At 36.2% G+C, this 22,141-nt stretch overlaps 2 protein-coding genes across 3 annotated transcripts in view; one reads left to right on the top strand and one right to left on the bottom strand.

Annotated features, from left to right (window-relative positions):
• The first annotated feature begins 135 nt into the window (after positions 1-135).
• On the top strand, positions 136-11,196 carry LOC131164926 (cilia- and flagella-associated protein 74). The gene is made up of 2 exons (XM_058122483.1): positions 136-352; positions 10,852-11,196. The coding sequence occupies exon 2, from the start codon at positions 10,864-10,866 to the stop codon at positions 11,062-11,064; it is 201 nt and encodes a 66-aa protein (XP_057978466.1). The 5' UTR covers positions 136-352; positions 10,852-10,863; the 3' UTR covers positions 11,065-11,196.
• An 834-nt stretch (positions 11,197-12,030) lies between these two features.
• The window catches only part of LOC131164927 (beta-galactosidase 17), a 93,107-nt gene continuing 82,996 nt past the window's right edge, over positions 12,031-22,141 (bottom strand). Inside the window, exons 14-19 of one of the 2 annotated variants that reach the window (XM_058122484.1) lie at positions 17,577-17,723; positions 16,851-16,901; positions 15,084-15,243; positions 14,687-14,832; positions 14,487-14,552; positions 12,031-12,615 (exon numbers count right to left, since the gene is read on the bottom strand). In XM_058122484.1, coding sequence (XP_057978467.1) covers positions 12,511-12,615; positions 14,487-14,552; positions 14,687-14,832; positions 15,084-15,243; positions 16,851-16,901; positions 17,577-17,723 — 675 coding nt within the window. In that variant the 3' untranslated portion in view covers positions 12,031-12,510. The remainder of the gene's footprint in view (positions 12,616-14,486; positions 14,553-14,686; positions 14,833-15,083; positions 15,244-16,850; positions 16,902-17,576; positions 17,724-22,141) is intronic. The other variant, XM_058122485.1, reaches the window with a different exon arrangement.

A 22,141-nucleotide genomic window follows, 5' to 3' on the forward strand; every position in this document is an offset into this window, starting at 1 on the left:
TCCAATTATTAGATGAATTGACTTCTTTAAATCCGAACTTATTTTAAATGGGCGAATCCGAGTAACCCGACGGGTCATGACCCGTCTTATCAAGCCTCTATTTAGCTTATAAGCAATTATTTTTAAGTTGTCAAACGCAGACTCAAACGACGTCGTTCTATGCGCTAAAGCTCGACGACGCCCCGCTTCCATGACCACCACCGCGGCAAGAAAAATCACAGACCACATTTGTAGTTCCGACAGGGAAGGAGCAATCCTCAGCCTCTCTCTCTCTCTCTCTCTCTAGCCGTAGCGGATTCGGGTAGCAGGAAGTTTGACTGGAACGAATTCGAGCACCAGATTTGAGTTTCAGGTTTGTTTTCTGCCATTTAGTTCCTTTTCGCCCATTGAAATCGCTGTAGCTCCCGGTGAAATAGAAAGGTTGCCGGTAAAATGGAAGGGAAAGGAAAGAAACGTAGCAATTTGTCATTTGGCTCTGTTAACACTGAGACTTCCTTTTTCTTCTTCTCCTTTTTTTTTTTTAGTTTTTTTTATTTTGGTGTTTGGTTGGGGGGCTATTGGTGGGTAGGGCTCAAAATTTTATGCTGTTTTTCCAAGTAATTCTCAAAATTTCTTCTGGATCTACCAGAAGTCCTTGGATTGCAATATAAAATTGAGTATAGAAAGCTGTCCTCACGGAGAATTCTTATTAGGAATCGTTTCCATTTGGACTTGTAATCTTGTTAGGTAAACTTAAAGATCATACATGTATGATATGCAGAAGTAAAACTGCTTTGGTACTTGAGAGGGTCATGAATTTTATGGTCATTTGGGTATGTGTAGCTTTAGATATGATATTTTCATGAAATGGTCCCCTTGCTTCTAGAACTTCCATTGTTCTCTAGAAACTGACAAAAATTTGAATGGGCCTTTTGTTATATTGGCATGTTGTTTCATATCACATTTGTTTTTGTTGATTTGGTTATTGATTTTCATTCTTTCATTCATGAGGATTCTCAACTGTCGAGATGCATGTCAAAGTGACAACTGCAGAAGAAACTGCAATGTACTTTTGTTTCTATCGTGCACAATCCATTAGTTGATTATATTGTGTTATTCTTTGTCCATGTAGTTAGCACTATTGTTTTTGTTTTCATTTGAGTTGGAGGAATATAAGTTGTATAATTATTACTGTTGCCCTATTCAGTGATGTATGTTAAAGTCAATTAAAAAACTAGATGCATAGTAGACTAATGAAAAATTTTGAATTATATCACTGACCTTTTTTTATTATAATATGGATCAATTTGAAGCTAGAACTCTAAGGGAAACCTTGGATTGTTAGGCTTTATGATAACATATACATGGAATATATGAGGTATAAATTTGTTAATGATAGGCATAGAATTGACATAGTAGATTGTGCTTATTGTCAAGACTCAAGAGGTACCTAAGAATAACTTTTGTAGCCTAGTGATTCACCAAAATGGAGAGGTTGTGGAGGATATTACTTATTAAATGAGGGCAAGATAGTTAAATAAAGTACTTTGGCATGTTATGTGATTGAATAACACTACTTATGTTGAAATTAGATCGTTGTGAGATTGGCGATGTTGAATGGATCTAACTGATGTGCTCTTGTGAGAGCTTCTCTACTAAATGTGCGTAGCTGGAATAAGCATGTAGAATTGTAGATATGCATGAATGATAATATAAGACTATGTAAAATAAAGGAGTGATTGCGTAAATGAGAGCCTGGGGTAGCACCCATTGAAGATAAAGACATAAATTGATTAAGATGGGTTGGACATTTGTAGCAGATACCAATACACACACCTGTTGGGAAGGGTGGTTTTATTTAGGCTGAGACAGTGTTGGGATAAACAGAAAATGAAGAAAGAAACAGGTTGAGACAAGAAGAAATTATTTAATGATATTTAATTGAGCCTTAGATTGAGTTGAATTGGGTAGTCAACCTGAAATTGTTGTATAAATATTTAGCTATTGTTATTGTTTTATTCGTATAAAACATCGGAGAAAAGTTGGGGATGAAGGGGGTTGTACCTCCGAATTTTCTGTTTAAAGGACTCTACTTTTGAAAGTAAGAGGACAGGATGAGGAATGGGATGCTGGATTCATCTTGAGTTGTTGGCATAAGCCATTTCCTGGGCAAGCCAGCTAGCACACTCCAAATTATAGTTTGCTGTCGTGTAAGAATTGCATGTTGTTTTAGTTTATATTGAGTAGTGAGCATCTGGAGAGGGGCTGAGTCTTGCCTAGAGTTCATGGTGATCAAACTAGATTTTGATGAAAGCTTATAATATGGTTGATTGAGGGTTCCTTACCTTTGTCTTGAGAAATAATAGCTGGGTTTTATAATTATACTATTGAGGACGCTGGCACATAACCCACTCATTGCAGTTCTTATTTTTGTATTAAGCCTGCTATCTGCTCTGGTAACAAAAGTATTTATTTCTATATTCAAGTAAAAAAAATGATTTCCGATTTACAAGTGAGGTAACAATATGAAGTTTCGCAATTTGTGGCTTTCTTTTATTCTCTGCAAAAAAATTGATGTCTGCAAATGGGATATTGAGTATTACTTTTTACTGGACAAAAAAGGAAAATTTTATTAAAGGTGAAATAATGTACAAAGCAGTGGACCAGAAGTCCATGTGAAAAAGAAAAAACACAGGTAAAAAAGACCACATTAAAAGTCATGACAATCATAATAACAAGGATCGCATGTCACTTTAACTGTAAGGGAATGGAACTCCTGGAAAGCACCATCCATTGATGCCTAAAGAGAGGCATAGAAAGCCACCCTCTCGGCCTTTCCAAAAGCAAACACCCCGGTATGGTTTTACATAAAAAAATGTTGAAATCCTTTATATCCAAATACACCATACAATGGCCATTAAATCACAAGCCTGTAAAATCTGAGTCTATCCTTCTGCCACTATTCTTCCTCAACAATGTCAAAAAGATAATTCCACAATCTTCTAGTAAAGGAACGGTGCATAAAAATGTGGATTGTTGTCTCACTATTATGCTTACACCACACACAAAGATCAGGTGCTAAAGAATTACCATGCTTCTTCCTCTTTAATTGTCATTAGTATTTACCTTCTGCACCAAACTTAAGTCTTAACCTTAAAAGAAACCTTGGTCTTCCAAATAAAATTATTCAAGAGGAAATAACAATCATTTGGGGACTAAATAACAAGGCTTGAAAGATTAAGAATCAAGAATTGAACTCAAGTAACTAAACTGTTCCTCTTCCCTATCATTCAGATTACCAAAAAAACAAAAATTCCAACACTGCGCTTGGGAGCATGGATTTCAGACCTTGAATTTGGATTTGAGTGGATTTGGACAAATTTCAATACAATTTTATATTACATCTTTTCAAAATCCAATACAAACCCAAATCCAAGACCTCTCCAAACATAGGGTAAGAAAGATTAGAATCATTAGATTAACGCCAACTATAGAAATGTAAAACATGAGCATCATGAATGTTAGAATTATTTGATAAATGAGGGAAAGTATCAGAAGGGCCTGTCCCTTATCTATACATCCTCCCAAGAATGAATTTTAGAACCATCCCTCACCATGTGGCGAGCCAAAGAAAGGAAACTTCGAAAAATAAATTTCCAAGGAATGGCATGAGAAATGCTAACACCCTCACTCCCCTCAGGTGGAACTCCTCCTTTTTCAGCATCCAAACCATTCCTATGAAGACCATTGTTACTCACAATAACCTTATGCCAAAGGGATTCGACTTTTGAAGGTGAACACCACAACCACTTCCCTCTATAGAGATGTTCTTAAAACTAAGGTTACACAATGTTTTAAAAGGCATAAGGTGAGGCATTTCAACCCTTGAGAGGCGAAGCATAAGCCTTAAAGTGTTGAGGCATAAGAGTTTTGAGAATTTATTTTTTAAATATGAAAATAAATTACATATTTTTTTCAAAAATAAAGAAAAAATTAAGATAATTACAAATAAAATGTAAAGATATGAAATATAATTTGTAGCATACTTTTTGGCCATCCAAAAAGAACTAACTTGAAATCATTAAGCAAATCATGTCAAGAGATAGCTATAATTAATGTTACGAAGTTCAAATTATTTTCAAGATCTAAGATGCAACTCATAATTGTTTTGGAAAGGTTGAAGTTGAAGAGCTTTAAAAATCAACTCATATGATGACATTACTTCATATAAACATGTAGTTAAATTTTCTAGACGAGGCTAACATGAGATTCACTCACCCAAAATGCATAAGCCTTAACTAAAATGGCGCAAAAGGTGTGCCTTTTGTAAAAATGCGGAACCTTAGTGTGTAAGTGTTGGCCTTTTTTGGATTTGGTTTTCTAGATTGAGTCTCAAGGCGTTTTAGGCATGCCTTATCTTAAATAAAAAATTATTGTATTCCTTGTAATGTGTGTTATCCGTCGTGTGTTTATCTCTCCATGTACTGTTGAGCTACACGTGTAGGGAAGTGTTAAAGCTTGATATGTATATTTGACCCACAACCTAATAGCATAAGGTTTTAGATAAAGTGGTAATCTAGAAATAGTAATAAATCATTTTTTTCCTGTGTAAATTGTTAATTTCTTCTATTAGAACTATTCTATTTCTAGGAATGGACATTCCACAAACCAAATATAACATAAATACCCTATTCCCAAACCTTCTTTAGACTTGCGCCACCTAACAATGCCTCAACTTGCTAAAATAATCCCTTCTCTCCTCCCGCACCCCTTTCCAAAGATAATTGCTCATCTTCTTTTAACTCTATTGCCACTTTGATAGGAATGTTGAAAAGAGACAAAAAAAGAAAAAAAAAAGGAGAATGCTAGAATTAAAAGCTTGTTTTTAGTTCAAGCTTAAGCTTGATTTAAAACTCTTGTTTTTAGTTTTATACTTTGTTCAATTACCCTTTCCTATAGTTTCATTGTATGATTCATAATCTTAATTCCACGATAGTTGTAGACGCCCCATTTTGTCCAGGTCCTAGTCAACCCAACTTGGGTCCAATGACTCAGATTTGACCTAGCAACCCGACCCAGTTCAACTTTGACCTAGATCAACTAACCTTGAACTAAGCCCATCTCCCAAGACCCAAGTCCACTAACCCAACCCAATCCCATATCAGGCCCAATTGGGCTTAATTTAAGTCTGCCTAACCCTACTACCCTGACCTATCTACCCAGCCCAAAAACCTAAAATCTACTAACCCAATTGGACCCCAAAACCTGAGCCTAATTCCTAACCTAGCCCAGTCCTCCATCCCAAACCTTAACCAGCCAGCCCAAGACCCAATCAAACCCTAAACCCTAACCCCAACCTGAGTTAAGCCTCAGGTTGGTCAATGTGATCCGAGTCCCCATCGCCTTGTTTGGACCATGGGAAACCACAAAAAAATCCCCTAGAAAATCTTATTAAAATCAAAATAAAGAAAAAGGAGGGGGATTACCTTGGGGTGTTGGATTTGAGAGGCTTTCACTTGAAACTTGCAAAAAGAGAGAATCTGAGGGAAGGGTGAGAAAGATTGAGAATGAAAGAAAACAAAGAAATGAGAGATTTGAGAGGTTGAGAAGAGAGATGAGTTCAAAAGAGAAAGAGAAGTAATGGAGAGAGGAGAGATGAGAGAGAAGAAAGAAGAAAGGGAGAAAGAACCATATAGAGAAGAGGCCTGGAGAGATGATAGAACTAGAGAGTGAGAGATATTTACCTTAGGTGGGGGTGGCTTTGCCGTGTAAGGTGGTGGTGGTGGCTGGAGTTGGTGGCCAATTGTAGGAGAGAGAGAGAGGGTTGAGTGAGAGAGAGAGAGATAGAGATGAGAGAGAGAGGCAGAAAGAGTTCGAGAAATAAGAAAAGAAAAGAAAAGAAAAAAAAAAGGAAATGTATATAAAGTAAAAAAAGAATTGAAGTGGGACACGTGTCACCACCATGTTCGCGTGTTTGGGGGTTGACGTGGCACAATCTTGGTAGTCCTTTTTGTGTTTTCTTCGGACGGCTAGATCGCTACCACATTAGCGATCCACCTCATTTTCCCGGAGCCCGTAGCCTTCTTCCATGTGGCTAGTGACTTCCTTCTGACGTCACCTTGCCACTTGTCAACCTCTAGATTGAAAAAAAAGAAGAGGAAAAATCAGAGTCACCTGTTGTTGCCACATGTCGCTACGGATGGCTGACACGTGGCAGCCCTCGGGCGTTTTCCCGCCATTTTCTCCTTTGAACAGGGTCAACTTAGGTTGCCTCGTTGACCCGGCTCAAATCGGTTTGACTTCTTGAACTCTCCTAGGTTTTTTATTAATATTAATTTATTTTTAAATCATTTTTAATTCAAAAAAATTGGGGAAAATAGTAAAAAATAGGAAAATAAAAAAATAAAGAAAAATTATGTTAGTCATTTTTGACTTAGAACAAAAAGAAAATAAAAATTTGAAAATCCTAAAAATAAAGAAAAGTGGAGAAAACTCTTTTAAAAATCTTGAAAAGTATAAAAAAAAATCTAAAAAATAGAGAAAATTTGTTGAAAAATTTTGGGTCCATTTTTGCTCATTTTTGGTTCTTTTCCAGTTGTTTCCTTTATGTGTTCGCTTATTGTGTGCCCTATTGCTGCATGAGTGCATAATTTGTCTTTTCTTTTGTGTGTGTGTGCCTGCATGCTTGTATGCATATGTGCGCTACCCCTATAAGGAAAACATTAAAAAATTAGGATTCTTTGGTCCTAAGTTATCTCTTGATGGGCGGAGATTCTAACCGAATTACTTTGTCTTTTATGATTCTATTAGAATCTCTAAATTATGGTGCACACCTTGCATGTGATTTTTGCATGAGTTGTGATTTTAATTGCATGTTGTAAATATGTTTAATTCTCTTATGTTCCTTGCCTATCTAGTATCTATTGATTGAAAAGCTTAAAGAATTCTCCTTCAATCTCAAAGGCTATGTCTTTGCATGCCTTTGAGGTTTGAGGTCTTTGTCTTATGCAAGTCCTCCTGGCAGCTAAAGGCAAGGTAATAAGTACTTTAAAAATGAAGGAAAACTTTAAGTAAATAATCCTCAAAAGGATAACCTATAGTTGTGTTCGTAACATGCTTTTGGGAGTCTTGAGGTGAGGATAGTCTTTGTCCTTCACAAGACTATCTAATATTTAAAGTTAAGTAAATAAATAAACAGGAGAATTGAGGTCTTGATTGGTCAATTTTGAAAGTAATTGTACGCTAATCAAGTACCGTCCACTGGACAGGTGTGAAGGGGTGCTAATACTTTTCCTTTGTATAACCGTATTCTCGAATCCAAATCTGGTGATGTAGACCATTGATTGTTGGCTTCTTTGGATCTAGGTGACCAATGAAATAGTAGTATGTTAAATAGGTGTTCTAACCGCATCTAGAATAAATACGTTCGTAGTGACTATTGTTTTTAAAGTAACCAATTTCTTAGTCCATATATTATACTAGACTTCATATCCCATAATATCAAGTTTGCCACTCAGTTGAAACGATTCGTAATTTCGATCCCGCCCGCTTCCTATGGGGTCGGTCCTCCAGGATGTTGCGACAATAGTTATTACAAATTTGGTTATCACGTTTGATTTTGTATAAAGGTATTACTGTGCTTTTCCTCCATTCCTCTAGCATTTCCAAACTTCAATTGATATGTTATCTAGTCCCATATGTTTCCCATTTTTAATCTTTTTTTTAAAACCATCTTAACTTCAAGGATACTAATTTTGCGAATGAATTTCCTATTTTTAGTCTTTTCCTCCCTCATTTGCACTTCCAAGCTTAAGCTTTTAGTTTTAGTTTGATTTTCATTAAACAACTTATTAAAGTATCTCCGTCACCTCTCTTTTATGTCGTCTTCTTTGATTAAAACATTATCATTCTTGTCCTTTATATATATTTTACATTATCTATGTGTTTGCATTTATAAATATCTCTTTCTCCTTCTTGTATCTAGTCTAGTATATAAAGTATCATAAACTCATTGTTTAGCTTCACTAATAGACTTTTTGCTTTATTTGCCTCTTTATAGTTTTCAAAAATTTCTATATTTATACAACTTTTCCATGTTTTATACTAGTTTTGTTTCTTCTTTATATCTTTTTGGACATCTTGATCTCACCACCAACTTTCTTTACTTTCTAAGTATCTTTCTTTGGATTCACTTAAAATCTATTTTGCTATTTTTACGATATAGTTGATCATTCTATTCCATATAATGTTTACATTGACCTTAACCCCTATTGTCCATTCACTCTCTTTAATCATTTTATCTTTGAATTTTTACTATATTTTCTCCTTCAAGCTTCACCACCTAGTCCTCTTGCATTGATTTATGTTGCGCTTTCTATTCCAATTTTAGTATATATATGTATATATATATATATATATATATATATATATATATATATATAATACTAAGACTCTATGTTATGTAGTCAAACTTTCACTTGGGATAACTCTAAAATCTTTACATGATAGACAATCTTCCTTCCTAGTGAAGAAGAAATCTATTTGAATTTTATTTTGCCCACTCTTGAAAGTTAGTAAATGTTCTTCTCTTTTTATAATGCTGGTATTCAATATAACTGAATGACAAGACGTGACAAAATCTGAAATTGTATCACCGACCTCATTTTTATCTTCATATCCATGACCTTTATATATCCTCTCATAACCTATATTGTCCTTACCAATGTATCCGTTCAAATTAGCTCGTATAAATGTCTTTTTAAACATTGGTATCCCTTATATAATGCTACCCATATCTTCTCAAAATTGTCTTATAAGGTTTTTGCTAAGCCTATTTGGGGAGTATGCGCACTGATATTTATCATCTCTAAGTCTAGAGCTATCTTTATTTTTATGATCCTGTCCCCTATTCATTTAACATCAACTTGCTCTACCATGGGATCCCAAAAAGAAATGCTATACGGCATGGTTACCAAAATCCTGATTTGGATCATGTGATCTTTCAATCCTACAATCTAGACTTGCCTAATCGATCCGGATCTTAAGAAGAATCTTAATCAAGTAGAATCCTAGTAGGATCCTATCTAGATCTTTAGGATCTTAGAATTGCGATTGTACCAATCCTACTTGCGAAATGGAATATAGATTTTTCTTCTTTAGGATTTTGAAGAAAAAGGCCCAATATATATATTTATCGGTCCAAAGTCCAAACACTTTACTTTTGCAATAGACACAAAACTTGGTGTAGTTGGCTCACATGCATCAAAATTAGGGCAAAATAGTGAGCATGTTCTATGATTTGTTCAATCCAAGTCAATAGAACAACTAAACATCTCTTGAAAGCTCTCTTCCTTCAAAATTGAAAGCTCTCTAAGAGTTTAGAGTTCTTGATGGGAAGATCCTAGGTTGTCTATTAGTAGGCCTGGGCTGTTCCTTCTTCCAGCAATAGTAGAGGCCAGCTGAGAGCTTTGAGATCAGAGAGGTTCAAGGTTCAATAAATAGGGAGTTGCACAGTCAGGCTTACAGCTTAAAGTTACGTGGTACAGGCTTGTAGGCTTGTAGCAGTTAGCGTTATCTTTGTTTTTTTTGTTTTGTTTTGTTTTTTTTTTCCCTCTTATTATTGACAAGCCAGAGACCTATATTTTTTCTCAAAACAGAAAGCATATTTCTTTTTGCTCGTCATTTCTTTGTGACTAACAATAAAGTTCTTTCAACAAAAAGCCTTTCTTTTCTTCTTTCTTTCTCTTACGTTTTTGCTTCTTCTCCTTCTTTTTATGGCCTGATGACAAAACTACAGAAGCTGAAAATTTTGCATCAGTTTACTGAATTAAGATTAGCAATTTCTTCTTCCTTTTTGTCTTCTTTCTTTTTGCCCTTCTTTTTAATTACACTTATTAAATTAATAAGCTAGCAACAGTCTGCCCTTTGCAGAGAACTTTACTATTCAAAATATTCAGATTTTTTTTGAAGGGTCAAAAATGTTGAAGGAAAACCCTGCTAGGTGCTAGCTAACAAGCTAGCTACATTCCTGAAATTTATTTTAATTTTCTTAAACTCACTACCAAGTTTTTTGAGTTGTCATTAAATGCCAAATATATAAAATTTTAATTTCTTTACATTGTAAGTAGATTCTTACGATCCACATGATGTGATCCTACGGACCTTCCCAACGATCCTATGCAGGATCCTTATTCTAGCAACCTTGCTATACGGATTACCTCAATGGATGATCTAAATAAGGCAGCAGCCAATCCTGAATATTCCACCCAGCTAAAGAAGTGCAGCATGGGAGATTGTTTGTAATATTATTTTGTCTTCATCTATCCTCATGGATGAAACTCGAGAGATTCTGTGTGATCTTTTTTGCAATATTATGTGGTCAATGGCAGCAAGGTGCTAGGTTCTCTGCTTATTGATTTACAGCGACTTCAATTTAGTTTAGCAGTTTGATTATAGGTTCTTGCTCATTGTTTCATCAGGGTAGACACCAAACTAATTGACAGCCAGACATGTGTTCTACTTGTACTTATGCCAGAAATACCATGTATTCTCATCTTCTGGGTCATAAGATATTCTGCAATACAGTAAGATAGATTTTCCATTACCGTATGAAAGGTAAAATGGAGGGGAAAATGATGATGCTTGCTTTTTTGTCTGTTTGAAATCAGGTTAAGTGAATAACGTAAGAAGGCGACTTTCTGTTTTGCCTGTTTGAACATTTTTGTGTACAAAAATTATTGATATTGTTCAAGTGTTTATTGGGATGATATTGACATGGCTCTTAATTAGATATATTGTTTTGCATGCAATCTAAGGCAACAAAATCAGCCGCTATGGTACTTGCAATCTTGATTCAGTATTTGGGATTTGCAGGCACCACAGGGTATGGCAATAAAGCCAACGGTTGCTTTGAGGGGTATAGTGGTTGGAGGGATAGCTGTTTTTGCTAAAGTTGCTGGTGCAGTGAAAGCAGCCGGTGGAGCAAAGGTGGGGGCAGCAGCAGCTGCCATGACTGCAGCCGCAGCTGCGGCTGCAACAGGAGCAAAAGAAGAACCTAAGAATGCTACTAAGCAGCCTTCAAAATAATTTTTTTTTTCTATTTTCGGTAGATGTGATGAGTCAATGGCATAGCTGATGAACTGCTGCGAATACACAGGAAATGTTAAATGTATAAACAACTAGAATAAAAAAAATTATTACTTTTTCTGGGGGAGAAAAGATTTTGGACAATGTGACCTTTGTTCGTGATGATAAAGTTGGTTCGGACATCATATCCGCTGGCCAGGCTTGAGACAACTCTGGTTGTGTGCTCTAATTTTCGACCTTTCAAGGTACATCAAGCATGAAGTATATTGGTTTTTTTGAGAGTGCCATTTTTGGTGCTTGAATTTAATCTTTCCTTTTTGGATTTTTGGAATCATTTGTTCATGTGTCATCATGAGGGGTTCAACTTTTGATAGTTAAGCCAACTTAGGTTGTGGAGGTATTTCTAGTCTAGTTACTTAATATAAGCCGTAAGATTATGAGATGGTTTTGATGGCTGAATTTCAGTTGTAATCCTATAATTTTCTCTTGATCAATGAGCCTCCCTGTACCTCCCATCTTTGAAAGGGAATCAGTTAAAGGCATTGAACCTAATGATCTCTCTCTCTCCTCAAATATATTTCATCTTCGGGCAACGTAGTGGGAAATTTGTAAAATATGAAAAATTTAAAAGGTGAAATACTGTATTGAAGTAATATATACCCTTTCTATATACACATTTTTTTTTTTTTTACATTGAAGTAATTTTTTTCACTTTAAATAAAATGAAATCTATTTCTGTTCTCAATACCAAACTTTCAAATATAATTCCCAAAACAACAAATTCAAAATTTAGCAGTTCTAGTCTTCTATATCAAGTTTCCTTGTTATTTTTTTCCTTTTAAAAGAATTCATAAAAAAGCAGTACATTTCGTAATTTTGTTTCATAAGTTCATGAACACTGGCTTCAACGGGGATGTGCAAGCAGCAACACTTGTGTTTAGGAATCAAGATTTTGTAACAGGGATCTCTCTAAATTGGCAGTACTATATATATAGGGGCATTAAAACCCAATAATTCAACACCATGTAAATGGTGCCATTAGTTTAAAATATTCATCAAAGTATTGGCATTTTATGCAACACAACACAAAAACCAGTCTAAAAATAATAAAATGATTCATTTCTCCACACTCCCCTCCCTTATAAACAAACAAATCAGGCACGAAACAAGAGTAAAAGACAGTCATCTTCCAGGAGAAAAGAGAACAAAAAATAAATCAATGAAAGAGACGAGGAGACAAGGTTTGCTTCTCCTTCTTCCAAGCTTCTCTTCTCCAAACAAGTTCTCCAAAGGATGTGTTGCAAAGTCTCGGGATCTGACATGAATGATCTTGATATCAATCCTTAAGCTGCAGCTAACAGGGTGCTATATCTTTCTGCCAACTGGATTCCTTTAACTATTCCACATTTCAGGAACGGCCAGGAAACCCAAGAAATGCATGTGGCACTAGAGCGGATGTAAATTAGAGCTTCTAGAGCCACATGTGAAGTCGGGCTGATCAACTGAGCTAACCACAAGTTCAGGGTTTGGGGACTCCAACTCAAGAATTACCTGTTGCATAGTAATCAGGACCCAGTCAAAGTAAATACATGAAAGACATCCATCAAAACAAAAGACCCACGACGGGAGAACCACTAGGCACAATAAGGTAATATTATAATAATATAAGCATATTGTTAGTAATTAAGGAGCACCTTTTTCCCAACCCTTTCCCAAAAATTGTTGATGATGATGATGATAATAAGACTAGATTCATATAAGCCCAAAGGCGAAAATAAATAAATAAGTAACTGGAGGATAAGAGCTCCTCATAAGCCAAGGAGAGAACATATAGAGCAAAAGTAGCATGGTACCCCACCAAAGGAGTATTTCTAAACAAAGGTGCTCCTTTCACTAAAAATTCATCTCTAGGACTACATAAAAAAATATGTTGCCCTCTTTCAGTTATCAAAAAACCCTGTTGAGCTGCCAAAGAACACAACTTTATTCTTAACTAATAGCATTAGCATAACATCAGCAGCCACTATAGATGTATGCAAAGGGTTTGCATCTCTAAAAATACCTCCTATCATCCTTTGGCCCAAACTTTTCAACACGCATCAAAGTTCAATTTTCCAGTGATCAGGATACATTTAGCTTGAAGAAAGTCTATTCCTGGGTATAAAATGTCTACAGTATAGGAATTTGATAGCTTTTTATTGGAAGAATTAAGCTCATCTATTAATTAGCTAGGAACTGGCATACAAAGAACAGAAGAAATTGCTGAGCACAGAACTGGCAACACAGTAACAAAATACACAGCAAACTAAAGAACCAAAAGAAGAACAAGAGCAGTTCACATAACCAAAGAACAGCAGCACTCATATGCCAAACTTCAGAATCCTGACTGCCTAGAACATGCAGGGACATTCCTTGCTGTTTTCAGATTCACCATATCAGTAAAATTAGAAAATCCATCAGTATCAGTTCTGATATGCCAAGAATTCATATCCTTTTCTGCCCAGAACAAAGCTAAACTAACATCATTAGCCACCAGATTAGCAATTATAGCTGGATAAACTGGGACTCCTTCAAAGATGAGATGATTTCTAGCTTTCCAGGAGAGATAAATTGCTGCGACCCAAGTCATTCTTGCTATTACTTCCAATTTTGAATTCCCCATCGCAATAAGCTTATTAATATTATCTTCCCAACACGGTAAAGATACTTGCAAAACTTTGGAATCACTATTCTTAAACTTTAACATGGGAATGTCTATTCTAGTCCTATTCCATATTGGGTGGAATAGCACAAACTTCTGCATGAGTCACTTTTAAGTTACTCTATCACTACACAATTCTATTTCATTCCATGAATCAAACATAACCAAGTGAAAGAGGCATGTAAGGATAGGGAATTGTGCCTAGACATAGAGGTACCAACAACATTGCAGAATCTCCAAAGCCCAAGATTTAAGCTGGTACCCTCAGTTTGTCCGCCCTTACAAATTCATATTTGGTTATGGGTTGCAATACAGCCCTCTGATATTAAAGCTTGGGAGGTCTTGGGTTCTACTCATGTCGCCCACGTTTATTATATGGCTGCTAAAAATTACCATTCCCTGTAATAGGTGTTATTTATCAGTTGTATATCCCCTCCACATGCAATGCATTTGGGCTGCATGTGTGTGCGAATGAAGCTCAATTTTTTGTTGCCCCACAACCTAGCAGCATAACTTTTAGGTAAGGTGGTATTCTAACATATGAGAACACCTCAAATGCGAAAAATAGAGACAGGAATCTTCTCATGGGTCCGAATGGGTATTCCAGAACATGTTCAAATGCGAGGTGAACATACTCAGTTTTTAATTTTTTCCATTATATCAGAACATAAGCTTTGCCCAAAAAAAACAAAAGGGTAATTTAAAACAGGTGATCAAATACCACAACATTTTCGCCATGTTGGAGGACTGGAGCAGGGACATACAGGTTGCACTGTGGTCCATGTGACTGCACCCCCAAAAAAAAAAAAATCCATTAATGATTATTGAATAATTATATACAGACATCTAATACATGATATCAAATCACATAACCATGAAAAGAAGATAATGAATCAGGGAAAAAAAAAACCAGGGCATTACCGGCCAAAATCTTCCTATATTAAACTCATTGACAAATGCAATCCCTTTACCCCAACCACTGAATGACATGAATGTGTCTTTAACTTGACTAGTTTCATCAACCACAAAATGACCAGCATAGAATGCAGGTTCCTCTGAAATGTCTCCTACAGAAGGAAAGTGAGCAGTGATTAATTCATTACTACTCACCCGCACTATGCATATTCATCCTGATTGAAACATGTATCCAGAACAGAACAAAACAATTAAAAAGTTCATAGAACACAAAGTGGAACAAAAAACAAAAAATACATCATATCATGCGCTAATATGATAAAGAGCATAGTGGGAGGTTTTTTTATCAGTTTTTTACAGTCATGTGTCTCTTGAGTGAAGCTTCAGAACGTACTAGAATTACCTCTTAATGTTTCATGTGCAGGTACTTCAACAAATCCAGAATGTACAAGTGAGATAATAGGATTCCTTTTCTGCGCCTCATTTAAGTTGTGAAGGGGAATTGATACCATCTTCCATCCATGCAGTTTATTTCCATCCAGATAAACAGAAGATAAAATACCCTGCAAAAGTAAATTATAAATACAAAAGGAAATAACACTTGGTGAACTGACTTCAACACCAAATTGCGTGTTTGGGGAGGACAGGTGCACTGCCCTCACTATTCCATTACAAGAGTCTTTTCCATAATTTGAACAAATGACCTCCAGATTAGGGTGTAGTCCCTCCAAAAGTAAACTACAAATGAGATAAAAAATGAATAAAAGAAATATGTGCAACAAATCACAAAAGAGTTATGCTGCAGGAGTCTGCTCCAGGAGTCTTGTAGGCCTAAGAGTTCACTCCACATCATTGGATAACTGTGTAATAATTGTGTGTCTATATTTGGAAATCATAACCAATCTAGAATGTAAAATGGTATACTCCATGCCCTCACCTGTATCAGGCACTTGCATGCAAGAAACTGTTTTGTTCCCTACTCTGTTGCAGAGTAGATATGTTCTGGTTCACATTAAGTTTCTGATTTTTCTTGGTTTAAAAAGTCTTTAGGTTACATTTGGTTCACAGGGCGTCTATACCTAGGAATAGTGTGGAATAGAATGTAATAAAAAATGTCTAGGGATAGAATAGTTTAGAAAAATCTGTCATGTAAAAGCTTGCCTAATTCCATCCAACCTACAACAGGTTAGGAATAGACATTCCCCATGCAAAATTTGGGAGTAGTTATTCCTTGTCTATTCCATGTTACAGATTCATAAAACTGTCATTTATTATGATGACAACACATTTTATTTTGCAAGTTGTCAAATCCTAATATTACGACCATTATATTCCTAGGAACAGGCCTTCCTCAAATCAAATGTAACCTTACTGTTTTCTCATTAATGATAAATGTCAACTTTATTTGAGAATACATCTGTGCATTTTATATAAATTATCATGCTGCACAAAAGCAACCTGGAATTTGGTAGATTTGTGGACTTTCAAGTTCAAATTTCATGAATAGGTCGACAACTAGATGGAAATGCCAGAGAAATCAACCAAACTAAGTTCTGATAGAGCCCCCACCCTCGTTTTTGTGTTTTTTGTGCGAGGTTCAAGGTAAGGAAGCCTCAAAGACGGTCTCTTCCTTCCGAATAACATTGATATTCTAGTACCAATTCAATCCACAAAGGATTAGGATTATAACAAAAGAAGTCTTTTATCTTTCAACAATGCATTTTGGTGGCTGTTAAAGCTTGATATACATTATTGGCTCACAATCTAACAGCTTAAGCTTTTATGTAAAATGGTAATCCAACATGGTATCAGAGCTAGTTACCACTACCAGGAGGTCTTGGGTCCTAGTCTTGTTGCTCGAGTTTCATGTGTGGGTGTTTAAAAATTATTGCATTCCTTGTAATGAGAGTTATTTCTAGTTTGTTTATCTCTCCACAAGCTGCCAGCTGCATGTGCGGAGGAGTGTTAAAGCTTGATATACATTGTTGGCCCACAACCTAATGCTTAAACTTTTAGGTAAAGTGGTAATCTAACAGCAGCCGAAAACAATTAACTTCCAGATGACCCCCAAGATTGATATTAGCACTAAATAGAACCATTTTCAAGCACAGGTAGGGACAACAATTTTACATAAGAAAGGAATAGATATATTTGCTTTTAAGGAGTTTACCTTCCTGTCAAACATGTGTTTTCCATAATTTACACGGCCCATGTTTTCAACCTATAAGAATAGGTACAAACTGATTAGAAATAATGTTCACATATGTGTAGAATTTATATACATGTATCTGTTTGTGTGTGAATGATGGTATGTGTATAAACATCTAACTCACGGACTATACAGTACCACACTTGCTGTTCCTGAAGATCCAGAATTAAAGGAAAATGCTGCAACCTTTTTTAACCAGTTCAAACACAAAACTGTACATAGAACTATATGGATACCAAAGCATTCAGTCACATTATATTTAGTAATCACTTTTTTTTTTTTTGGAGAAGAAATCAACTTGATTTGATAAGAAAAATGTAACAATATGGAGTTTCAAAAGGAACTGCAGCAAAACATGATAAAGAAGAGCAATCAAATAGAGGCTATACAAAAGCACAGCTGGAAAAGGGCATCCCTGATCCCACCTGAGCACAACATACACCACAAAATACTGCAAACTAAACCAACTCAGCAGGATATCCTCCGAACACTTTTAATTTGGTGACTTCTTTTTTGGAAAGGGTGCCTAATAGCTGAGTCATGGACAGATGGACAGTACAAACAAGAGAAAAACATATGGAACTATCTCCCAAAGTAATTTAACTAAACTACCTTTTGTACACTAACAACCTCCCAAAATAAAATGTTAGGGAATTATCTCTGAAACATGGAAGAAGAGTCACATACCAAAATAAACATGCTGACATTGGAGCCACATTGAACATTTGGTAAGCGAACTGTTTGATTGGACCATCTTTCAATTGTACCAACATATGTTGGTCTTCCTCCATTATTTTCAGTCCAAGAAAGAAATACTTGAGCTCTGTCATGCACCTGTGATTTTCAATACACAAATGAATCCCTGAACTTAAGATCTGCGAACTTTGGCAAACTCTCTGCCAATAATTAACTTGAAATGAAGACTGTTCAGATAGCAGGGGATGCAGTGTAAGCTAAAATATATATAATAATAAGAGTACTTAGCAAGGGGGCAGATAAAGTAACCTCTACGCTCTCACAAAACAAATCATCAGCATAAAATGACCCACAAATACGGTGCAGACACCTACCACGTTACTTAGATCATTCAAAATCCCATTTTAAATATATGCCACAATTACACAGTGCATGTGATCTAGGATTTTGTATGGTCATTTTGTTCTTGCACTATATAAAATTTATTTAGATATTCAATATTTGATTTTATATTCTTAATGTTACAAGTGCACAGCACTTCTCTTATACAGACAAATGTTATGTTTATTGAATATCAGTCGTATGTATCCATACGATCTGTCTGATTTTATGACTTGATAACTAAAGCATCCAAGTAACAGCAATTGTAACAAGAAGCTTAATATCGACATACAAGTCCAGAGTCTGTATTAGTAAGGTGATGGAATCACCAATGGAGAACTTTCGATGTTTATATTGCAACTAGGTTTTTATTTTTAGTTTGGTAAAACTATGGTTATTTTAGAATTTTAGTTAATTTAGTTTTAGTTTTTGTATTTAAGTGCTCTGGGGTTATTTTGTAATTTCTTATTTTATTGGCGTTTTTCCATAAATATTGTCAATGGTATTTGGTCTTTTAGCATTATTAGTACGTACTAGAGTTATGTTAATAGGTGTGAGTTAGTTCGGGGATTGCCGTATGGGTCACTAGTATTGTACTTGACATTTATTTTAAATAGAGGAAGAGACCTATCATTGAGGTTTGTTTTTCCATTTTACCCAATTTTTCAACATGGTATAAGAGCAAGATCAAACCTAAACCCTACCACCACAACCAAACGAAACCCCAAACCTAGCCATCCTATGAAAATCAGTCAATATTGAAGGATCAACCATACTCCTACAGCCTAGAAACAAATCCAGGGATTGCCAGAAAATTCAGCGTCACTGGAAAATTCTCTGCCGGTCGCTGCCCTTCTCAGAACCTTCAAAGCCCTTCCATATTTCACAAAAACAATCATATAACCAAAAATAGACCCCTAAGATGTAGATCTGCAAAACCCCATACCTAGAAACCTACTCACACACTGGCCGATTGCCTGCACTGCCAACCCCACATGCCGGCGTGTGAGACAATTTCTGGTCACCTTTTTCTGCAGCATGATTACTTCCACGCACCATAATATCAAGCAATTGGGCATACTTTTTTTTTAAAAAATCCAATCTTTTTCGACCATGCACTTGTGGCAATCTGATGTTGTTTGGTATTAGGAACGTTCATTGGTGAGTCTCTTGGAGCAGTGGCAGAGTTCATACATTGATTTTCTAGGGCTGTGGCAGTGCTATGTCCAGTTGTTGGTGACTTGTTCGTGGTTGAATCAGTGATTGGCTCATTTGTGGTTGTTTCAATTGGTCCGGAAGTTCACTTGTGGTTGTTTCGGTTGGTCCAAGAGTTCGTTTTTTGAAATTAAGGAGCATTTTGTTTGCTGTGTATTCTTGATTTGCTGCTGTATCAAGATTGTATGAGTGTGTTGGGATGGCATCCTCAAATCCCAAAAGTGTGTTTCCCTCATCAGGTACTTGTTCAGGTGAACAATGTACTATAACTGTCTCGAAGGAAGAGTATTCAAGGTTCCTACATTATTAAGCATCTCCCAACAAGCATCTCATCACATTGCATCTTTTGCTCAAAAGAGTAATCTTACAGTCTCTGTCATCTGGTATATCTCCCACCAGTCCTTGGATTATCGACTCTGCTGCTACTAACCATATGATAGGTGTAACCAGCTTCTTTTTTGCCCTCCAGTATCCTAAAAATCTACCTCAAGTTACCCTTGCTGATGGGTTCACAACTACAGTTAAGGGGATAGGAACATCAGTCCTATTCCCTCCATCTTTCTTTTGTTTTGTACATTCTTAAGTCCCCTTTCAATCTCATGTCAATTATTGAGCTTACAAAAGCACTAAATTGTTTTGTAACCTTCTTTCCTGATACTGTGGTTACTTGAGATCTGAAGACGAGGAAGACAAGTGGCATAAGGCAAGAGGCACATGGATTTTACTACTTTGAGTTGCTCTCTTCTCCCATTGTCTGCACAACCACTGCTATACCGCTTCAAATCCATTGTCACCTTGGTCATCCGTCCTTGGACAAATTGAAATAGCTAGTTCCTACCTTGAGTGTTGTATCTAGTCATGAGTGTCAGTCTTGTCAATTGGGAAAACATCATCGTGTTCCCTTTGTTTCCCACATCAACAAATATGTGGATAGTCCTTTCATGCTCATTTTGAGTTTGTTTATTATTTTTTTGTGCCTTTTGTTCTCAAATAAAGACTCAATTTGATAAGCCAATTAAGATACTTCTTAGTAATAATACAAAGGAGTACTTTAGTGCCCAATTCACTACACAAACAACTAATTCTAGCATGATCCATCAATCATCTTGTGCCCACACTCCACAAGAAAATGGAGTTGCAGAATGGGAACAAAACATATTCTTGAAGTCACTAGTACCCTATTGTATCAAATGAATGTCCCCAAAGTTTTTTTGAAGCGATGTTGCATTCACTACTTGTTCTCTAATCAATAAAATGCCACCCTCTGTCTTTGGTGGTAAAATCCTATATCTAGTTATCTTCTTTAGGGCTCCTTTGTTCTCCCTTCCTCCTCCCATATTTGGTTCAATGTCTTTTGTTTATTAGTTAACTCCAGGAACGGATAAGTGGGATCCTTGGACTATCAAATATATTTTTCTAGGGCATTTCTATACTTAAAGGGATATCTATGTCATAGCCCTACTTTACATCGATTCTTTGTCTTTGCTGATGTCACCTTTTTTGACTCTACACCAACTACTACTTTGATTCCTTGAGTTTTGTTGATTTTGATGAGTCACTTCCTCTGCCTTGCTTTCTAGATCCTAACCTAATTTATGTGCCCAATCCTCCTACATCTACATCCATTTTGATTCCTCCTTGTCGCTTGGATCATCCCAATTTGCAAGTTTACACGTGACAACTCAAGGGAGGATAGCCTCCTCTAGAATCCATTTTTATGCCTTTAGTTCCCTGATCAGATGGTCCTACTTCCCAAGATGTCGATCTTGGGATGATCCTATTTCCTAACTACTACTTTGATTCCTTGAGTTTTGTTGATCTTGATGAGTCACTTCCTCTACCTTGCTTTCTAGATCCTAACCTAATATCTGTGCCCAATCCTCCTACATCTACATCCATTTTGATTCCTCCTTGTCGCTTGGATCATCCCAATTTGCAGGTATACACACGACAACTCAAGGGAGGATAGCCTCCTCTAGCATCCATTTTTATAACTTTAGTTCCCTCATCAGATGATCCTATTTCCCAAGATGTCGATCCTCCCATTGTTGTTCAAAGTTAACATAGTTGTACTCAACATCTCTAATTTTTGTTTGTCATGATTTCTTGTCACCCTTATATTATTGTTTTTTTCATACTTTGCCTTACATTACTCTTCCAAAATCTATTTCTGAAGTCATCCCATTCTGAGTGGAGGAATGCAATGCTTGAAGAGATGCATGCACTACAGGACAGTGATACTTGGTAATTGGTACCTCTACCTCATGATAAGTTTGTGGTTGGTTGTCACTAGGTGTATACTGTGAAGGTCAATCTAGATGATTCCGTGGCTCGATTGAAGACCCACCTTGTTGCTAAAGGATATAATCAAGTGGATGGTTTTGATTATTCAGACACATTCTCTCCAATCGCTAAACTCGCTTCAATTTGTTTGTTCATCTCCTCAGCCATTACTTGACATTGGCCTCTACATAAATAAGATGTGAAGAATGCTTTAGTACATGGTGCTTTAGGAGGAGTTCTATATGGAGCAACCACCCTGAGTTTGTTGCTTAAAGGCCAAGCTTAGTGTGTTGGCTCAAGAAATCATTATATGGTTTACAATAGTTCCGAAAGCATGGTCTAGTCGATTTAGTGTTGTTGTACTTGAGTTTGGCTTCTGACAGTGTGCAACCGATCCGTCTATATTTTACATCATACCCCATCTAGCAAGATTTTTCTTATTGTGTGTGGATGATATTGTGATTATTGGAGATGATGATCAAGGCATCCAGGATCTAAAGCTTTTCCTACAAGCTATTTGAGATCTCGTATAGGAACAATCTTGTCACAGAGAAAGTATATTCCTGATCTTTTAGATGAGACTAGGCTATTGGGGTCCACAAATATTGATACGCCCATGGATCCTAACAATAAGTTAGTGCCAGATATGCGTGTTTTGTTGCCTAACCTAGGACAGT

The sequence above is a fragment of the Malania oleifera genome, chromosome 9 (genome assembly GCF_029873635.1).
Source record: "Malania oleifera isolate guangnan ecotype guangnan chromosome 9, ASM2987363v1, whole genome shotgun sequence".
Taxonomy (NCBI): Eukaryota; Viridiplantae; Streptophyta; class Magnoliopsida; order Santalales; family Ximeniaceae; genus Malania; species Malania oleifera.

What these genes read in the sequence shown, in the direction of transcription:
- LOC131164926 (XM_058122483.1), top strand. Translation starts at nt 10,864, where the DNA reads ATGGCAATAAAGCCAACGGTTGCTTTGAGGGGTATAGTGGTTGGAGGG.